At 47.4% G+C, this 20,062-nt stretch overlaps 1 protein-coding gene across 1 annotated transcript in view; it reads left to right on the top strand.

Moving 5' to 3' along the window:
* Nucleotides 1–19,615, top strand: part of LOC135906590 (uncharacterized) — a 33,594-nt gene extending 13,979 nt beyond the window's left edge. The window contains exon 2 of the mRNA XM_065438047.1: nt 17,709–19,615. Within this exon, the coding sequence (XP_065294119.1) occupies nt 17,709–19,316 (1,608 nt within the window). The 3' untranslated portion in view covers nt 19,317–19,615. The remainder of the gene's footprint in view (nt 1–17,708) is intronic.
* The last annotated feature ends 447 nt before the right edge of the window (nt 19,616–20,062 follow it).

Raw genomic sequence — 20,062 nt, 5'->3', positions numbered from 1 at the left:
ATAAGTGATGTCATCTGCTAGCCGCGTGGCCGCGGAAAGGCGGTTATGGCGGGTTCGAGTTCCGGACCAGGACAAATTTTTTTTCAACTGCGAGGCCTTTCTTTCGAGGAACCCTTGTGAGTTTTCGTTATAGCAATGCTACGATTGGGTGGATGCCTCATTTTCCCTTCATTAATTACTTCTCTCCACCTTGCGGGTTTCCGCAGAAGTATTACGTCAAAATCCAGTGTATGATATGCATACCTTGCAAGAGTTTTAGGGTACATTGTCACGAGAGCCAATATCCCGAATGTACAATAATCAACGACGTGATCTCGAAAATGCAATCGCATTGGAATCGTTGGAGTGGTGCATGCAGGTATAGCTTTGTTGTATTTTGGCTTCTTGCTCAACATAGCCCCTTCTGCGTCAATAGTCAGTCCTCTGCGACACGCGTTTCGATTATTGATTCTATTCAATGTTCTTGTGGAAACACCTGCGTAGATCAAATTGACTGCGCAGTTAAGAAATTTCCGCTTTAAGGCTGCATCTTGTGTCAGTAACTGGCCCCTCCAGACCCATAGAACTTCTTGTTTTAGGGAATAGGCACACCCTAGTGAATTGTCCTGTTGAAATTAAACCTTTTTTACCCAACGGTTTGCGAGAACTGCACCCTACATTTCCCTTTTGCAGATATATTATGCTCATACTCCTTCAGTCATTTGGATGCATGCCACTGGAGGCAGCGTCCATCACAGGAATCGCAAGATGATTTGTGGGAGGTTTGTAAAAAAGAAAAAAAACTACAAAATTCACAGTGCGCCGCCTCGATGCCCACTCCGGTTTGACAGGTTGGCAGACGGAGGTTTTACGTCTCAGCCATTCAGCCGCAGAGAATACTGCGCACGGGAGGCACGGTCGCACCGAAGTAACTGCTATGATGCGTTAACTAAATAGCTAATCTTTATACCAGCATTAAGCTGAAAGAAGTTAAACGACGCCAGTAACAAAGTCTGAAAAGCAGGACACGAAAGAAAAGAAAATTGTCCTTTCCTCTCTCTTTTACGTCCATCCGCAGAATGATATGTTCTTATCAGCATAGATTGCTACACGTGCCTGGGAATGTTTACTCAAATCGATACCGTATGGAATTGTGCAACACATACAATGCATAATATTGCGCCGCTGATTATACACCGGAAAGAACAACGGCTCTAGAGCGTATGGACTGAATGACGCGCGATGGTTGTCTAACGCTTGGCAGTTGATCCATAAATTCGCAGAAAGATGACAGATTTTAAACGAAGCCCGTGGTAAAAAGTGAGTGGCAGAAAATGAAGAAGGTCCGCGCGTCACATACGTTAAATTGGATGGAGGCTTAAGCCCACGCACTCACGGGACATTCATTAGATTACCTGACATTTCCATTCCAATGCGTTGTTAGTTACCGTTACTTCTTTTCTCCCATTAAACGTCGTGGGTTCAAGCGCCTTCGCCTCAATTAACGCAGGAGGGAGTGGGTTCGACTCTCGAGCTTCACGATGTCAGTTGAAATCGAACTTGGCGATACGGCCGGTTTGCTCCAAGGGCGATCGATTGCCACCAAAGGTCGTGGGTTCCAGTACCTTAGTTAACTCTACCTCAATTAAGTGTGCGTTAATTCGTTTCACCTTAACACCAAAAATATTGGGTTCTACTCTCGACTTTCACGATGTCGCCATATCTCAAGTGCGTTCGACTTTCACCGAATTTCATGGGTATGAATGCCTTAATTGATTATATCCTAAATAATTGTTCGTTAATTATTCTTGCCTTAATTAGCATCACACCAAGTGGATTCAATTCCGCCAGAAGTCGAGAGTTCGACTCCCACCAATGGTCATGGGTCTTAATGAAATTCGCCTTAATTATCAAAGGTAGTGGGTTGGACTGCCGCCAATGGTCGAGGGTACGGCTGTGTAAGAATTTTGATGCCATAACGCCGGAAGGCGCGATGCCGGACATCGTATTTTTGGACCCGTGAGCCGTCCGAGATGCCGTGTCTTTCCACTTTACCAGCGGAGAGGTCATGCATAAGAAGCAGCAGGACCACATGCATAGCATACTGTAATCTATATTGGGCGCAAGAATATAGTGGGACACCGTCTTCCCGTAGTGACTCGCTGAAGCGGTATAAGGATAAATCTGCGTGCTCCTCATGGCCTGGTTACCGGCGCTTAAGTAAAGCTCCGTGTAAACAACCTTCTGGGCATTTCTGCGATTTCCTTAAACATAAGGGAGGTTGGTTGAATGGTTCCGCGTAAATAGCAAATAGCAAGCATTTTACACGTGCTCTCTTCACAAAATACAATGCACAGTCACTGTACATAGCCATCGCATTAGAGTTCTTCGAGTAGGTTCTTTTAACGCGATTAGCATTCATTGCCTACTCCAGCCATTTTGAGTCTGTCTATCTATCTATCTATCTATCTATCTATCTATCTATCTATCTATCTATCTATCTATCTATCTATCTATCTATCTATCTATCTATCTATCTATCTATCTATCTATCTATCTATCTATCTTCATACGCTGGCCCAGTGGCCCACGTTGTCTAATAGCTTTGGCCACTAAGTAGTTGTCATGCCATCGTGGTGGTGGCATCGTCGTGATTGCAGCTTCGTCATCCGACTCTCGTCAAGCCATCGTCCTCACCGTCATTGACGTCATACAGTCGTCACGCATTCATTGCCACACCAGCGTCGTGATGCCATCGTGGTCACTATGTCATCGTTCACTAGCTCAGTTATATCTGACCCTCGTCATGCAGTAGTCATCACGCCATCGTCGTGACGAAGTGGTCGACATGCCACTGTCACCATGCCGTCATTGTCACAAGGTTTCTTTGCCACCGCCATCGCTTCAATAACGGTATCCCATTGCCTTCATGCTGTTGTCGTCATTCCGCATTCGTCGTTCCATCGAAGTCAACCCCTTTATTATTTTATCGTGAGTATGATGCCGTGACTCAATCGTGATTACGCCCCCGTTGTCGTTGTCATTGCGCTATCGTGCATCTATTGTGATACCACCGTGGTTATCGTGTCGTGGCGGAGTAATGGTCGTCCCTCCAGCTTCGTCATCCGACTCTCCTCATGCTGTCGTCGTCATGCCATCCCCGTCATACAGGGTTCGTGAAACGTCGTCGTCACGCATGGAGGAAAGAAACAAAATGTCCTGACATTGCGTTTTCGAAGCCCAAAATGCAGCCATGTTGGTGTGGCACTTCCCTTTGCACCACCGATCGGCTCGCCAGAGCAGGTAGGCGCGAGCGTTGAACTTGCATTGCTACGAGCCGCCAGAAGTGTGTGCTGCCGTCGGAATAAAGCCTACAAAACTAGTGTGGCTGATGTAGTGAAGCAGGCACGCTCCTGTGCTTTTCCGTGGCACGTTGAAGACGACAAAGACGCGCGCCTCCATTTCATGAGTATCTCAGTTGCTTGCTGACACTCACACTCATGGATCCTAAACGCAACTTCCAAGCTTACGCAACACACTGCGAAGTCAACTTGTCTCACAAACAGTATGTGCTGCGAGAAAGACGTGGACGGAAAAAGCTTATGCCACTTTTCAGATGCCTAGTACAGCAGCGAGAGCTTCAGGAGTGCGGTTGTTATGGCAACGTTGAGCACCTTTGTATGGCAAAACACCTTTGTGTAAAACACGTTTTACAGCATGAACTCTCCAATTGATGCGGGCTGGCCGGGTCTCTCCTATGCTTTCCTGCCTCCACGTTGTCACGTCATTGTCCTCACATGGTTGTCCTACCATCTTCATCATAGCGTCGTCGTCACACAGTCGTCATAATATCTTTGTTGTCATACCGTCACTGTCATACCGTCGATCCGTTGACGTCATTCCTGTCACGTCATTCGAGCACGCTGTCGTCATTCAATTGTGATTGCACCGGCGTCGCTACGCCTTCCTCGTCATTGCGTTATCGTCAGAAAGTCGTTATTATGCATCCGTTTTCGTACCATCATCGTTATCTTGACTTCGTCAATGCGGTTGTGTGTCCATGTGTGTCCCAGGACTTATGCCTCTCGAAGTATAAGCGGTCTGTTTTGATGTATTCAACAATCTCTCAAGGCGTTCGACCAAACATAAAGCTTTCTGTGAGAATTACAAGCGATTGTTCAGGAGAAAAATTGATTGTTTAAGTTTTGCTGGTATTGATGTGCAGTGAATTCCGATCATTTCATGTTTTCAGCACTTGAAGGCATTCATTGCTGTCCACCTGGAGTCTTTGAATGTTGGAGTAGCAAAGTAGAAGCGGTATGTCATCCGCGTAGTCTGTATAATTTGCTCTATTGCTGAAGTAATGGGGGCGGCGTCAATGTATAAAATAGCACGAGAAGTTCCATGATACAGCTCTGTATAACAGTAACATTTATGGATTTACGAAAGGATAGGTTGCATCTCATAGAAACACGTTTCTGGTATTTAAACAGGAACTTACAAGTCGGAACGGGGATCCTCTTATCCTGTACAATGCTCGACTTTTAGCAATGAAGTCTAATAATTCAAACTGCCAAATACTTTTGGAACATCACAAGTGATCCAAAAAATTATCACCTGGGTTACAGCAACATGCATACCACCTTCATAACGTCAAAATGGCATCTAGAAATCTTAACATAGTTCTTTCATGAATGGAACATCGCATAACATCAGTACATGTAGCAATAATACAGCCATCTACACCAAAAAAAGTTCCGCGCCGGCCGATTTCTGCAGTGCGTGCGATTCGCGTAACATTAACGCAGCCTATACAAATTCTCTTTTTTTTTTAAATCGATAAGGTGTTTGTGTCTTTCACCGTGCGTTCTCGGTCACTCACTGGTATTATGTGATATCGCGAGCAGGTACACTTCAGGATAATTAGGGCAGCTTCAGCACCCCTCCCCCTTTAAGTTTTTCTTTCTGCTCTCCGTGAACGCTTTTCTTGTGAACCTCTATTTACTAATACAATTCAACGAACACCTTTGAACACATTTGTAGTAGTGTAAAATTATGCAGTAGCGCTTTTCAACATTCTGACTGCAGAGTAGAATATATCCTCAATCCTGATATCCTCATATTCAGAATCAATTTATTCATGACGCGAACGGGGACAATTGCATGATAAGTATATACAGAAGGAGGTCCTGTAGTTAGAAACTGAAATGGGACAAATTATATTGCAATAAAGTCGCAGTTTCGCCCGAAAGGCGAAGAAGCATTGATCGCGATAGCAAATTAGTAGATAGCTATACTAAGTAAGGGTAGTACTTTTATCGGCCGTATGAACTTGTAAACGTTCGCTTATTAACTAAATTAACAAGCACGGTGTCACGCGCGCACAGGAAAATATGAATACATCTCGCTCGATGACCGCGGAAACTCACACTACCAAAACGCTGGAGTGACGAATCGCTGCAGCAGCAGCGAGCCAATGGACCTCCATGCATGTCTCGCGTCAACGCCAACGAAACGTCGAAAGCGCAGTGCATACGAAGCTGAGGCACGCGCGCCGTAAGCAGCAGGCGCCGGAGAAGGAAGGGCCGCCCCACTTGCGTCGCTCGCGCACGCGGGCCGCGTCACACGCTTTCGCTCGCACATACGGCAGAGGACTTTTTGCGGAACCGATATGGAGTGCTCGTAGAATTGCTACCGCAATAAAAGAATCGAACAAATTATAAAAGGTGGTAAGCATTTTTTACACGAATTATACTATCGACGATTTGGTCTTTATATTAACAAAAATATTCTAGACCAAGAAGCACGGTGTCTTGCGTCGTATGTTGCTGCTCCGAAAGAAAAATTGGGCCGAAACTATCGACGAATTACGGTTGTCGGTGGCCAAGCACTTCTATAAACCTTTCCGTTTTATTAAAGGAATGATGCGCGTGAAGGCATGTGCTTGTGGCAGTAAGGTTATTCATAGGTAGCGTTCGTTCCACTGCGTAGTTTTGTAGAGGACAGAGCTGTTATGAAGCACATCTGTTGCGGCAGTAGAGGTGGCTGTACATGCCTCAACGGCATCAGCGCTGGTGTGGTCTCTCACTGCCCTCTCCTGCAGCCACCCGATGCCGCCTGGGGTAGAACCGGGCAAGCTGGTGGAGTACGAAGACTAGCGCGACGAGGAGATCACTGCTTGAACTGACACTACAGCCAAGCAATAACTGAGTTGAGACTGACAAAGTTATTTTAAAGCTCTAGATTCGGTAACTTCACTGGTAATAGATTCAATATTAGAAAAAAAATGAAGGCCAAAGCTTCAGTGCTTGAATTTGCGCCGCAACCCCAGCACCGACATTTTGCTGACCCCAGAGATTTCAAAGTATTTTCACGAAATGGGGCATTTACGGCTCAGTAAAATGTCTTGAAACTTCATAAGTCCAGGGGCCCTATAACGTAATACTATTCCAATCTGTTTATATTTGAATCTCGTGACGTCAAATTTACGTAACCAGCAACGCAAGCATGCAGGGGACGGTAAACCGCAGGGTTGTTTGAAAAGTCCGGTCAAAGGAGGCCCTCGTTTATAGGAAGACGCTTATTTTGCTTTCAAAGCGAATGGCATTGCCTACATTGAGCAATTTTTCTTATCTAAATGGCTCGCACGAGGCGAGGAGCAGGCTCAAGTGGAGAGGGTTCCGAAGGGGCCGAGCCAGCGCAGTGAAAGCAGATAACCGGATTTATTTATTTATTTGTACATAATGCAACCTCAATGAGGCTATTGCAGGAGTGGGATGAACAACAAACATACAGACATTTATAAATAAAGGGCCGTATAACGTTAAACTATTCCAATATGCTTTTATTCAAATCTCCTGACGTCAAATTTGCGTAACCGCCTACGCAAGCGTCGGGCGGTCACCCGCAGGGTTGTCGGAACAAACCACTCAAATGCTCCCCTCGTTCACAGGAGGTCACTTTTGTTTGCTTGAAAAACGAGTGACATTGCCACCACTGAGCTGGCTAACAAAAGGCGAGGAGCACGCTCAAATGGGGAGGGATTCGATGGGACCAAGCCACTGCAGTGAATATCGATAACCCGATGAAGAGGGTGGTGCCGGCGTCCGCGGTCGGTCCGCTTTCTCGCACTTAGCTTTCGGTGGCTCGTCGACTATCGCGGTGGCGTTCAACGGAAGGTTAAGAATGCCTCTAAAATGGACCCTCAGCAAAGAAGATTTGGCAGAACGAGGTCGTCAACGTGCCGAAAGTTCTCGAATACGTTACCCGGCCACGCAAAAAGTTTTATTACACGCAAATAAACCCATGCTCTCCGGCAGGGGCGAGTAGCTAGTGCCGTAGCGACCGACGGCAGCCATCTTTTATTCCTTTCGGAACGGGGCAGCCTGCGGCTATTAAGAAGAAAATTCAGTTTTGTTCGTCATATTAATGCATCTTTAACGCATGCACGTCACTTTGACGCGGTAAGTCCTTGCGGTTTTGTGACGTCGCATGACAGGCAGGTGAAGTAGGTGTAGCCCGAAATCTTTTGACCAATAGCCGAGTGCTAATGGCAAACAGGCGTCGAATCAGAAATAACTACTTTTGTTTTGTTCGGTCAAATTATGCATAATCAGTGAGTACACGTCATATCAGATGAGGAGCTATCACGGTTTTCGTGACGTTGCGTGGCAGACAGGTGAAGTGGGGGTGGTCCAAAAAAATGGCTGTGGCTTAGGTAAGGTTAAGCCCAGGATGCGAAGCATACTAGCCTTTATTTTAGTTGTTGAACCACTGTTTAGCCTGGTGAACTGCTGTTGCTTGGCTATATTTGGTTCGGCTAGACGAAGAAACAACTCATGCATTACTGCTTCGCCTTCAACAGTGGAACGCGATAGCGTTCCTGTCGACCCGCCAAGGGGTGTAAGACAATGGGCTACAGGGCAGCGACTACGCGCCCCGCATTGGACGCGTTGAGCGTCGAGCAAAGCAGCGTTCGGCGCGGCAACGAAATGTGCGCCTGAGCAAGAGACGCACGCCTTAGAAACAGCTCGTTTCTAAGGCAACACCGCATTCACTAGAGGCGCTTTTGTACCGCTTTGAAGCATCGTACTCGTGGCTCAGTGGTAGCGTCTCTGTCCCACACTCCGGAGACCCTGGTTCGATTCCCACCCAGCCCGTCTTGCAAGAGTTGAGCCAAAGCCACTTCTCCTCTGTCGTGACGTCACGGTGTCACGTGGTTTCAAGGCGACACCGCCGCGCCTGAGGAGCTGGGTTGAGCTCTCGTAATATGCTTCGCATAAAAGTTTTAGACCAGTCGCGGTTGGCTGATTACAGAATTGGAATGGAAAAGTTTGGAATAGGTTTACGTTAGAGCGCCCAAGCTTGCGTGAATTTTTTCAGTGGTAGTTCCCCGGTAATGAATTCGACTTCAGCGGTGGTCCGGCGTCGGCGATTGATCCGTTTTCTCTCGCTTGGCTTGCGGTCTGGTCGAAAATCGCGGCGGCGTGCAGCGGAAGGTTAAAAATGCCGCGGATCGTCGGCAAACAGAGTTGGCAGAGCATTTGCGCAAGTGTGCAGAAGGGCTCGATGACGTTACACTGCCACGCAAAGGTATACGCAATTAAACCCATGGTCCCTGGAAGCTCCGACTTGCCAGTGCCAGAGCGATCGACGGGCAGCCATGTTCTATTCCTTTTGGAACGGTGCGCTGCCCAGCTATTAAAAAAAAAAAGAGTTTTGTGCGGCATATTAATGAGTCTTTGACGCCGTGCGTTTTCGCGGTTTTACGACGCCGTGTGACCGACAGGCCCGCGACACGCGGAATGCACCCGCCGTGGTTGCTTAGTGGCTATGGCGTTGGACCGCTGAGCGCGAGGTTGCGGGATCGAATCCCGGCCACGGCAACCGAATTTCGATGGGGGCGAAAACACCCGTGCCCTTAGATTTTGGTGCACGTTAAAGAACCTCAGGTGGTCCAAATTTCCGGAGTCTTCCACTCGACGTGCTTCATAATCAGATAATTAAATAACCCGATAATAACCCGATAAACCCTATCACCAATAACCCGATAATTTAATTTTAATCACGCATAGTCAGTGTGCACAAATCATATAAAAAGGCGTTTTCGCCCCTTTTTGTGACTTCGCGTGGCAGACAGATGAAGTCGGCGTGGTCCGAAAATTTTTTGGCCAATCGTGGATGGATGATTGCAGAAGTGGAATAGAAAAGTTTAGAATAGCTTTACGTTATAGCGCACCAGCCTTTGGCTTTTTCAGAACATGATGTGGTCCACTTTTACCAATAAAACATCGAGTAGGCGCCAGCAGGCGCCGTTAATATCTGTGACGCCACAATGAGCGAGTGAGGAAACTTGAAGGCGGCATCGCTCCCTGTCTGTTGTTTCCGTATCTTTCCTGACTTACCAAGACCCTTCTCACTTAGGTAGGAGTGCCTTTTTCGGTATTAAAATGGGTAATTTACCAATAGAGCTGAAATGTGTTTCCCTTTAGTGTCTGTTCACAATTAGGGAGTAGGAAGGTGCAACGAATGCTCTGTCCCTTCCTGCTCCCTCCGACAAGCCCAGGAAGCGTCGACCCGGAGCATGGTAGAGGCCGGACTATAAGGGATGGCTTTCCTGAGGACTGAAGCATCCGAACCTTCAGGGGCGCCAAAGCTCTGGCCCGACCATAGCGCTTGGTTGTTTAGTTAACGATGCCATGATGAACTAAAGGCAAAGGAAGGTCGCACTGTAAGCGTCGGGCGCCTTAACGGCAGTCCGCAGTGGGTGGAGGAGTGCAATGGGAACAAGAGAGGGTAACAGAGAGGGCAGAGTGCAGATGCAGGCTGTTTACGTATACACAGCAGAAAGATCAGTGTAACCCATAATTCGCTCGTGGAGGGATTTCTTCGATAGGGCTTGCCACCCAGCCTCGCTCTCCGGCACCGGTAGGTCCCGTATGCACGGTAACGTTTAACAAAGGGGCACATTCTTACAAATTTGTGCACTTATAAATAGAAATGACATAGTAACTTTTACTCAAGTAAATAAAATTGTAACGTTACTCAACTAACGTTTAATACAGGGGCATATTCTCACAATTTCTTGCGCGTCAAAATTAAGAGTATACAAAAACCTTTAGTATAGGAACACGTTGTGTTTTGTATTGTAATCTTTCGTATAGGCATACAGTCTTGCAACTCTTCACCAGCTCGTCATTCTGCGCATATACATTAATATAGGACAGCTGACTCTTCAGCCACCCGTCAAACTTCACCGCAATGAACTAGCCTAACTCACTGAGCAGCACTTTATGAAAATTCTGTTTCAACAGGTAGGCGGAGTTTCAACAACGTTCAATTAGCAACGTCAGGAGGATACTCTCCTGAAAATATGGGCATTTAAGGCACGTATAGTCGTTACTACGACAAAGTGCCGCAAAAGCGTTTGTTATCAGAAAAAAGTATCCTTTCGACGTAGGTAACGGAACGTTCTTGTGGCTGACCTTCTGAAATACCATTTTCTGAAAGTGCTGCTTAATGGGTTACGTTAGTGCACTGCAGGGAAGTTCAATGGATGGCTGAAGAGCCATGTACAAAATTCATGGACATGCGCAGGCTGACGCGCTTGTGAAGACGTGCAAGACTCTATGCCTATACAAGAAATCACACAAAAAAGTTCATAAATAGCCGGAGGGGCTACGTGCAAGATTCTTGGACATGACCTTGCCTAACATTAGTAAATATGCAGGTCTTAAGACAAAATGACATTTTATTGCTTTAAAAGCTTCATAGCGGCAACAGAAATCAGAATTTGTGCGATAGACAATAGAATCGTTTCGGGACAAAATTTTACTAAATAGCTTTCTTTCATTTCTTTTTTTTTCAGTCCTGAAAGCATACCAATTTCCCATAAATTGTATCTGGCACGACTTCCCAGAAATTGGAAGCCGGCATCTGCAATGAAGTGCATTACTGTTTTAGTTATTGTTTGTGCACGCTCTGCAGCAACAGTCTGTACATAATCATTTCAACTGGAACAGCAATACATTTTATGGCATGTTTGCAGTATGTGTTCTTGAGGATATTCAGCGGCAGAATGCTTCCAGCAACCAGATATCGAGTGCTGATTGAAGGGCTCTGCCGTTAACCACAATTGATTATTTACACGATAATCAGTCCAGTATTGGTAATGTTCATACTAACCACTATGGCAGAAATTCTGTTGCGATTGCTAGAAACTTGTTCAGCAGAAATCAACATTTCAACTCAAATTCTTAAATTTTAGTATTGAAACACCGTCCGGACCGCAGCGCATAAATCACCTCTGCCGACTTGCTATTTTTTTCAGCACAAGTTATTTACACAAGGCAGCTTGCAGCAATTAGTATGCAGATTTCACGCTAATTTTAGCCAGATTTTAAAAGTATGCCGATGCATTCTAAGACGACGCAACCAAATGCATGTTGCTCACTTTTGTAAGCAATGTGTCAGGCTATTTTTCTATTTTGCTTAATTAAATAATTAGAAAAAATGGCTTAACCAACTTCTGAAGCAACTAATCTAGGGGAAGAATTCCAATTAGAAAGTCGCAGAGCGGTTTGCAAAACGTCCGAATAAACCGTTTCTCTCTTTCTATCTATTAAGTATTGGTGTTTTTGAGCTTACTGCGGATGCCCGCGAAATACAAAAAAAAAAAGCCCTACGTGACATGCCCGCTTGCGCGTCGTGATTGCACTGCTCCCAGGCGTTCCGCGCACAAGCGAACATAGGATTTAGCACGGTGTGTTGGCTCCGTCTGCTTATCGCTAGCATGAACCACGACCCACTGAACTGCAGACCTGCACAGATCTCCCTGCTCCTGCACGCGCCTAGTTCGCCACTTTTGTCGCTAGGGACAGAGAGCGTACGAGCAGAGTGGCGCTGGTTGTCCGCTTTCGTCCGCTTCTGGGATCTGTTCAGCGCTCGTGCTGCCATTTCGGCAGGCACAGAGCGCTTGTGTTGGTGTTGAAATAGCAAATTCACAAATGTAAAAAGAAAACAAATATTTGCTAATGATGATTTGCGTTTGAATAGTGAAGTTAGAGGAGGAGGAGCGGTGCAATAAAGGTAGGTGGCAGCTGCAATACAAAACAGCATCAATTTCCCTTTCCTAAGCTCCGTAACAGACTGGAGGAATTGTTTTAAAAGATTCATAGTATAAGCTAGCTTTTTGAGTTGATTACAGATAGCTTCATGTCGTGGATGACATTAGGATTTACTGCTGTACGTGGGCAATAGTGAAAGGTAGATGATTTGGTAAAAGTATTCACAAGTAGGTCCTGCGCCCGATATGTGCAATATATTGATCGAGTCTGTTTTAAGGAAAACTGAGCATAGCTTGTTTTTAATGTTCGATGTCTAGCTCAGTAGAAAGCTTGCAAAATCGATCCCAGTGCTTTAAAACGTGCTGACTGCAGGTCTTCTGTCACGCCACTCTCTTCAAGCTGCGAAGCTAGCTAGCCTTTACTGCGTGGTACAGCGGCAGCAAAACGGTGGCGCGAAAGATACGTACGCAGTGAAGCTGTATACGTAATTCGCTTTTTGAACTCACGACGAATTCACGGACAACTTTTAAGAGTTAAATGAGTGCTAATCGTTCTGTCGTCGAACTTTACGGTGGTTTCCAGTTTCTAAAGAGCGCAGAATCGAACTTTACAATGTATACAATGAAACTGATGTGTAATTTACGAACTCTACAAACAATGCGACTTAATGTGAAAGATCTGTGTGGTTTGCTACTTCGTGAAAAGAGGCAATGTGAACGGAACGCTATTTTACAGAGCAGCGCGCTGCACGCACCAACATTTTCCAGGTTCGGACAGTCAACTTTTGGAGCCAAGTGACCGATCAAAGCCTTGTCACATCACTGTCACTGTGTTAGCGAAAATCATCAACTAGGCATGCAGTTCGTCGCAACACAACAGCCGCCGTACTAATTCCAACGCCGCACCAGTGAACCGTAGAGTAGCAGACAAACAGGTTATAAAAGCGACACCAACGGTGGAACGAGAGTGGGCGCCAGTGGCTCCCATCGAAGCCGGACATCTGTGCAGTCCCCACACGAACCGCCGCGAGGGGAGCGCTTCGCTGGCGTCCTGCTAAGCGGCGGCACGCCCTGCCGCTTTGTACGCGGACAGCTTGAGAGTGCAGCGTTGCTCTCTTTGACTTCTTCACGGCCATAAAGCAATAATGAAAAAATCTTCTAGCACAGCGCTGCGTGGCAGCACAAATTTATTGCTACAGCAGCACCAAATAGACGTAAATGCTGAAGGTTCGTGTATAATATGTATAAATACGAATACACATAAGTTTTAGACTATCATAAGGAAGACGATCTCAGCCCTGTTGAGAGCACAGTCATGCCTGTTTCCGGCGAGTATGTTGCTTGCTAATTATACAATCTCCTTGCTGGGCAGTGGAGCCCACAAGAACAGAATAGTAATCTAATAATAATAAGTCGCACTGCAAACGGCTATAAACATGTAATGAAAGAGGCAGAAATAAACCACAAACAGATGAAATATTACCACAGAACATATAATTAAACCCGCAAGAGTTGAGTATGCTCTACAAGGAAATTTCGGTAAAAATAAAGATTTAGGTTTTTATTTAAACAATTTTAATCAATTCAAACTAATTAATGCAAAATAATTCCCAAGTCAGTTCGCACTCCACTCCAGTACAAGAGAAACACCGCAAGAATGTGACAGTGTAACAGCAAAAACGCGATATCAAGTGATTGCAAACTTGATTGCAGAAATTATTATTCTCTTAATTAGGAGAGTTAACAAATAATTTGTAAACATGTGACCATATCAGTGCAAAACACCAGTTCCGTGCACGAGGTCTAATGGTGTGCGTACGCACACGAGTGCAACATATACTCGAGCTTTAAGAATAACCAACACGGTGACAGATAGACATAAAAAATGGCTGTGGCTTAGCTAAGGTTAAGCCCAGGATGCGAAGCATACTAGCCTTTATTTTAGTTGTTGAACCACTGTTTAGCCTGGTGAGCTGCTGTTGCTTGGCTATATTTGGTTCGGCTAGACGAAGAAACTCATGCGTTACTCTGCTTCGCCTTCAAGAGTGGAACGCGACAGCGTTCCCGTCGACCCGCCAAGGGGTGTAAGACAATGGGCTACTGCGCAGCGACTACGCGCCCCGCATTGGACGCGGTGAGCGTCGAGCAACGCAGCGTTCGGCGCGGCAACGAAATGTGCGCCTGAGCAAGCGACGCACGCCTGAGCCTTAGAAACAGCTCGTTTCTAAGGCAACACCGCATTCACTAGAGGCGCTTTTGTACCGCTTTGAAGCATCGTACTCGTGGCTCAGTGGTAGCGTCTCCATCTCACACTCCGGAGACCCTGGTTCGATTCCCACCCAGCCCATCTTGCAAGAGTTGAGCCAAAGCCACCTAGAAAATCAGTCTCTGTAGCACGCCGCAACCTTCGCTTCTCATTCCAACGAGCAGCTCTGTCTCCAGGAGGCATCTCACCTCGTGAGTGTCCAGCAGAGGCAAGCGCAGCTGCTTATATACCGCCGCGACGCCGCGAGCGACGGCGCGAGTTGGAGCCCCGTCGGCCCCGTTTCTCCTCTGTCGTGACGTCACGGTGTCACGTGGTATTGAAGGCGACACCGCCGCGCCTGAGGAGCTGGGTTGAGGTCTCGTAATATGCTTCGCATAAAAAACTGTGTTTATGAAGCAAGCAAGTAGTTCGATTCAATAAAACTGAGTAGCGTTGCATGAGCTTTATTATACGACACGCAAATAAATAATTGAACAAGAAGCATTGCTTACCCAGGTGACATTTATCGCTGTCTTCGGTATTCGTTACAGCAGCCACAACACGAGCGATGCTCGTCACGTAAGCGAAGCACGCTGGCCATCCGCGCATGTCACACGTGTCGCTGCTCCACGGCGGCAGTGCTTCTTTTTAGCGCACCTCGAGGAGTCTTTTCTGCTTCTTTTTTTCCGAGTCGCTTGTGACAACGCATCGCAAGCGACTCAGACACACAACACGCTCGGGAGGCGCACGCCACGAAATCAGAGAGCGTAACAACGTGGTTAAGGCGACGAAACAAAGCGCAGCACGACAGTTACCACAAAGTCCGCACCCACAACGCTCTCCCCGGCATGCTTCTCGAGAGCTACACAACGTAGTGGAGATATGACTGCGCTCATATTTGGCTATTTGACGTTTGATTATGGCATCCATCTATAGAGCGCAACTAAAACGATAATGAAAGTATCGTTCCGTCAAAGTGTCACATAGCTGTAAATAAGGATTCTAATCAGGTTACAAATGGAGATTATACATACATAAAGAGGGAGGTGCCATAGTCAACAGACTGTACAGTAGACCTCCCATTACAAATGAGTAGGATATATAAATACAAAGCAGCCATATGCAAACCCAAAAGACACCATATTAAGTTAGTCACTAGCTTACGCTGTAGAATATTTAATGACACAAAGCACTTATTAATATAATGATAACGATCAAATTGTTATATTGAGTGCAAAAATTTACGAAGGTTTGATTTGAATGTGTAAAAATGAAAGAATATCTTAATATGACACGGTAATGAGTTCCAAACTAGTGTGGCTGAAAAATTAGTAGTAAATTTACCATAATTAGTTCTAGGTTTTGGTAGTAAACAGCTGTTGGTAGAAGCGAAACGGGTAAACGTAGAATATGGATACTGGCTGGTAGTAACTATAAGGAACGGGAGCTTTCCGTTAACAGATTTATAAACAAGTATTCCCAGTGAGTATTTATTTAGTTTCTGTAACGATAAAATGCCGTTCGATCTGAGCAATGGAGATGCTTCCGATGTGTAGCTGCTACGTGTAATGATGCGAATTGCTTGATTTTGGGTATGCTGTAGTGGAGATAAATGTGTGGGATACGTGTTTGCCCATGATGATATGCAATAGTTAATATGCATGTGAATAAAAGCGTAGTAGAGGGAGATGAGTGTCTTCATATTAAAGAAATTGCGAACTTTAATTAATATTCTACTTCCATATGCTGCCTTCTTTGTTAAGGATAAAACATACTCGTAAAATTTTAGGTGTTTATCTAATATGACGCCAAGAAACAGTGCACAATCAGTAGGATAAAGTACACTGGAGGCAAAGGTTAGCGATGGATTCACTGATATCCTATAGTTTACAGATGTTACTGTTCGTTTGTATTTGTATGTTTTCTCTCTGCTCATTTGGCCAGCCGCAATTGTGGCCTCAAACCGTGAGCGCTCGTTCATCTCTCTACGAGACCTTACCCGCTGTTATGTGAATGTAACGGCGTCTTTCTCACGTATTAGTGAGCGGGAAAAAGTGGTGCGTGTCTGGCGTTCTCTATAAGGAACCCGACATTTGCTGCAGTTTAGGAACCACCCCCTCTTATGCGTTATAAAGGCAAAAAAAAACGAAAAAAAAACAGCGGCATATTACATTTTGTTGCAGTGTACAACGCATTTTTCTCCCCTACAGAATTAGGTCTGCCCGACGCTTTTATTCTGTCCGTCGTACAGCTTTTACAGTAATCCAGCGTGCACCCTTCGGTGTGCGTCCTGCTGTGTAAGGGTGTCGTTGTCCAGGAGAGGATATAACAAACGCGACTAAAGGAAGCATTGTGACACAAGGAAATAAAGAATCGGTACAAATATATATTCAATTGCCATAATGCATCTGCGTTTAGTTTTTCTGGTGGTAGATTTTATACCACAGCCTAAAATGCCTGCATTTGTAGCGGGGGGCTTTCCACCACACCGAACCGTATGTATAATTTATGCAACAGCATCATTAATTCTCCACTATATTCTCCGATGTACGTTAAACGTTTCTGTGTCTTGCGTTTACATTATAACGGCACATATGGAGTATAAATCATTGACCACTGAATTGCTGCTGGTTGACTTGAGCATGCGCTCGTGTAAGATTTAAACTTTTCTTTTTTTATATTGCGAAAACAAACAATCCGACTGGTACCAATAACATCTTCATATAGTCCATCCAGCCTCCGTCCCGCAGCGGCACACCATATTTTACACGTTAGCCATCGCTGAAAACACCATATCAGGATCGCGATGCCACACAATAATCAGCAAACTTCCAATCCCTACAATAGGTACCCTGAGCCACTATTTAAAACTTTTTTTTTATAAGTTACAATCTAAAGGTTACAAAACATTTGGCATTGCAGTAACCTTCAAAATAGCTGGTTCGACACCCTCCAGCCGCGACGGAACAGCACAAACATCGAGTCGGCTCAGCAACCCGTATGCTGCAGGTTGCTCGCAACTAAACCACCTAAACGTCCCGGCGTGCCGTAATAGCCGGGCCGTGCGAGCCAGCGCACGGCGCGGCTCGCACTGTTCGTCGGCTGCCCATGTGTGGCGCCTCGAAGCAAACACTCCAGGGTCTCGACCTCACCGCAGTCGTATGCATGCAGTGGTGGCGTTGGTGTTGCGCTGCTAAGCCCGAGGGCTGCAAGGTGACAGGAGCCACGCCACGAAGGTGCCTCCACATAACTGCTATCGCAATAAAGCAATGAAACAAAATGCAACTAAGCAAAGCATCAACATGCGTAAGAAAGGCCCGTAGGTTTAATGATTGCAAAATTCGTTTCCGCTTCGCGCAGCCATACCTCCACAAAAACACTTTCTAACACGAGAAGCGTGAATTGTGCATAAATGTGCAGGTGCAGCCAGTGACTAGCAGCGCATGCCTCTGGAGCAGCTCGTGCGTGGAGAAGGCGGGTGCGCCATGTGAGGCTTGCGATTGCGCCGCGACGGGGCAGTTTTACGGCAAGAACCGCCTGTACGGCTGCCACACCAAGCGCAGCTTCGGCATCAGCCTCAGGCTCAAGGAGACGCCGCAGGCGACCTTCCTCGTCTTCAACACCCGGCGCCAGGCGTCGATCTTCTACGAGCTGACCACGTACGGCGACACACAGGTCACGTGGACGGTCGAGGGCCTACTGCTTCACTCGCACACGACGCTCTACGACAGCAGAGAGAGTTACGTCACATTTTGGGAGCGCATTGTGTTCCGCGTTCCCAATGACACCGACTACGACCGTTTCCTGAACGGCTTCCTGATGGCGCACGTGCGCGGCACCAAGGAGTCGGCGTCGCTTGCCCTTCGTGTCCGAATGACGCGCGTGCACCAGGGGATGGTGTGCGCCAACGACAGCGACTGCGCCCCGATCGGCGGCACGTGCAAGCTTGACACCGTGAAGCAGTTCACGGTGCCGCAAAAATGCAGGTGCGACCAGGGCGCGGGTCCCCGGTGGACTGGTTCGTCTATGCAGGGTCACTGCAGCAAACCGTGCTCTTCGGACCGGGACTGCAAAGAGCTCGGCAGCGCCACGTGCAGCCAAGCGATAGCGACGCGCGCTAGGTGCGTCTGCAAGCAGGGCTTCCACCTGCACCGCAACACGTGCGTGGCCTCCGAGTGCGCCAGCTGGGACGACTGCCAGGGTCTCTACGGGCCGTCGGAATGCGTGGGCGAGCATTGCGAGTGTTTCGCCGGCTACGTGTACCGCGATGGCGTGTGCGCACCCCTGGCCTGCCTGGACAACTCCGACTGCGAGGACGGAGGCCGCCGGCTACGCTGCCTGGGTGGCCGCTGCATCTGCCACCACGAGTTCGACGTGCACCACGCGAGCCAGTGCGCCAAGAGCAGCGTGGGCCAGTGCCACGGAGGCGCCTGCCGCATCGAGGGCGCCGAGTGCCGCCAGCGGGACCAGGTGTGCATATGCGAGAAGGGCTACCGCGCAGTCAACCTGCCGGCGGGCCGCGCCTGCCTCAGGGTGTCGTGCCACACGAGCGAAGACTGCCGCGACATCGCGCTCGCAGCGTGCAAGAACGGCATGTGCACGTGCCACGACAACGAGCCGCCCCGCAGCAAGACCTGCTCTGGCTCGTCGGCGCTCACGTCCGCCGAGCTGCTGCTTCCCTTGAAGCTCGTGGCCACTGCGGTCGGCATGGCCGCGTTCCTCGTGGCACTCATGTGCATCACGTTCACGTGCATGAAGTCCAAGGAGGACTACGTGTCGACGCTCGAGGACGACCAGCCCGTCGAGGACGAGGGCGCGCTCATGGCCGCCAAGCGCGCCCTGGACGCGGTCCAGGAGCAGGACCGCGCGGCGGCCGCCGCCCGACCGCCGGCCGAGGAGCCGTTCGGGCGCGTCTTCCTGCGCTCCTTCTTCCCGCACCTGTCGGACGCGCTGTTCGGCCTGCCGGGCGAGGAGGGACACATCTCCTTCGGCAACACCACCGTCTCGGAGAACACCATCGACATTTGACTGCGGTTACCGGACGGTGTTTAACACAACGCTTCCGGTTAATTGTCGCGTTCATACATCGTTATTTTAGTGACTTGGAATTATTTTAGCGACTCGATTTATTTGATCAATGTTTTCATCTCCATCCCATGTGCATGTGTTTTGTAAGGATTTCATTCTTACGGTGCAGAATTGTTTAGTTCTTGCATTCTTGTAATACAGTGAGCTAGCCGCTGACGAAGCTCTAAGTACGCGTTTAATCGTGTTTCACGTGTGCCCCGGATAAAACAGCTCTGCATTGAGCGATTGTATGCGAAAAAGCCGTCTTTGTTTAATTTTATTTTAATTTATTAAAGTACAGCAGCACAGACTTAGGCGCATTACGCATAGGTTCAAGCTATCACATATTCTCGTTTGGCTTCATGTTACGATTCGTCTATTTATTTTCAAGTTACTGCTACTCTCGACAGAAACCTTAGGCAGAAGGGCGAAATGCATTGCATGAGACAGGTACACGTATACAAAGCGAATTCGCATTGGATTGCAAAGGCGCATTTGCACAATGAAGACGCGGCAGATGCCCGTGACAGCCATAACGGTGGCTACCAAGAACAAAGTATGATAGTTGCATTCGCTTTTAGAACATGCGGTCGGAACCAATCGGTAGATACTGACGATACCTGGGATGCGGCGGCAGTCTGACACCACGCATGCGCGACACCAAGGGCGCGATAACGTAAAACTACTCCGTTCTGTATTCCAATCGC

The sequence above is a fragment of the Dermacentor albipictus genome, chromosome 5 (genome assembly GCF_038994185.2).
Source record: "Dermacentor albipictus isolate Rhodes 1998 colony chromosome 5, USDA_Dalb.pri_finalv2, whole genome shotgun sequence".
In the NCBI taxonomy this organism is placed as follows: Eukaryota; Metazoa; Arthropoda; class Arachnida; order Ixodida; family Ixodidae; genus Dermacentor; species Dermacentor albipictus.
Note: the sequence above shows the minus strand (reverse complement) of the source record. Positions and strands in the feature narration are given on the sequence as shown.